Source organism: Miscanthus floridulus, chromosome 3 (genome assembly GCF_019320115.1).
Source record: "Miscanthus floridulus cultivar M001 chromosome 3, ASM1932011v1, whole genome shotgun sequence".
Taxonomy (NCBI): domain Eukaryota; kingdom Viridiplantae; phylum Streptophyta; class Magnoliopsida; order Poales; family Poaceae; genus Miscanthus; species Miscanthus floridulus.
In genome coordinates, this window is record NC_089582.1 from 115,160,163 (window position 1) to 115,161,609 (window position 1,447).

The 1,447-nt window shown below is 42.3% G+C and overlaps 1 protein-coding gene across 1 annotated transcript; it reads left to right on the forward strand.

Moving 5' to 3' along the window:
* Positions 1-264: 264 nt before the first annotated feature.
* LOC136546586 (uncharacterized) lies at positions 265-1,215 on the forward strand. The gene has a single exon (XM_066538559.1). It carries the CDS (start codon positions 392-394, stop codon positions 977-979), a length of 588 nt encoding a protein of 195 aa, XP_066394656.1. The 5' UTR covers positions 265-391; the 3' UTR covers positions 980-1,215.
* The last annotated feature ends 232 nt before the right edge of the window (positions 1,216-1,447 follow it).

A 1,447-nucleotide genomic window follows, 5' to 3' on the forward strand; every position in this document is an offset into this window, starting at 1 on the left:
TTAGTAGTTTTGCTTCCACTCTCAATGCTCAGTTCATAATTGTAGTGCTTAGTCCACATGTTTTGTTTTCTTCAACGTTTCTTTCATGCTTTGAGGCACCAACAATTTTTATATATTATTTAAAAAACTGCCAAAAGCTTGATCGTGACATTTCCACAGAAAAAATGTTTCAAGCTTTGCACAATTCGGGGCTAAGCTAGCTCCACCGTGTCTATAAGAACTCTCATGGGGGTTCAAGACAAGTTCCATGCCTCTCAAGTCTCAACTACAAAGCTTATCTCACTGGCATATTATTCACTCATACAAAACTTGAGGCACAGCTAGCAACTCCTGTGTCCTTAGTATATCATCTTGAAAAGCACCATCATAAGCTCTCCGATCCACATCAAATATGAGGATAAGCAAGAGCGCCCCCGACCTCCTGAAGAAAGCGGTCACGTCCATCAAGAGCAAGACTGACGCTCTAAGAACAAAGCTCATCATTCTTGCCTCTCTGCACCGAAGGTTGGCGATGGTCTGTGCGATCTCTCGCCAGATCCATGGGCTTACCCCATCGAACACCCGGGAGAAGCAGGCTAGGGTGGAGCACCGCAGCAAGGCTCTCACGATGCGGAAGGCGATGGTAAGGAGCAAGGAGCCAGCTGGCGGTGATCATGGTGTTAGGGCTCATCCTGGTCTGTTTGAGGTGGCCAGGTTTGAGGACGATTACCATGGCTACCCCGACTGGATCAATTCCCTCTTCGACGATGACCATTGTTACAAGAATGAGGAGGACGTCGATGACGATGACCATGATGATCTTGATATTCTTGACGCACTCGATGAGCCATCCGTCATCGAGATCATAAGGAGCAAGCGGGAGGTTGAAGGTCTGGAGTTCAACATGGACGATGACATCGATGAGGCTTGTGACATGTTCATTAGGAGGTTCCGAAGCCAGATGAACCGGAGCTTTAGTGATTTTTGTATTAGCAAATAGTACTGACAAATTTGAATGACAATATATAGAAGATTGGATGAGATACTTGAGATGTACTTTAGTAGTAGCAGTTAATTAGGGACGAAAGGAAATTAATACCTTTTTTCAACACATAAACATATTCTGGAGTTGCATATCTGCTTTAGAAGTTTTTAGCTTCAATCTAGTACAGTATGTGTTTTATCAGCTTCATATAGCTGTTGGCCTTCAATATGTACGCGTGGACCCAAAATGACAGCATATGAGAAATTTTACAATGGTTGGAAAAAACATGATGGACAAGATCAGACAGTGGAAAAATAGGAGGTACCTAACTGAAAGTACTTAGAGGTAGTAAATAAATAGGGCTAGTACCCAATTAGATAGGGCCAGTACCAAAATAGGTGGGACAACGTCTATTTTTTATTTTTTATTTTATTTTCGAATAAGGGTAAATTAGTTATTTTAGTATTGTTATTCAAGGACACC

Coding starts and splice junctions, on each gene's coding strand:
- LOC136546586 (XM_066538559.1), top strand. CDS start 392: ATGAGGATAAGCAAGAGCGCCCCCGACCTCCTGAAGAAAGCGGTCACG.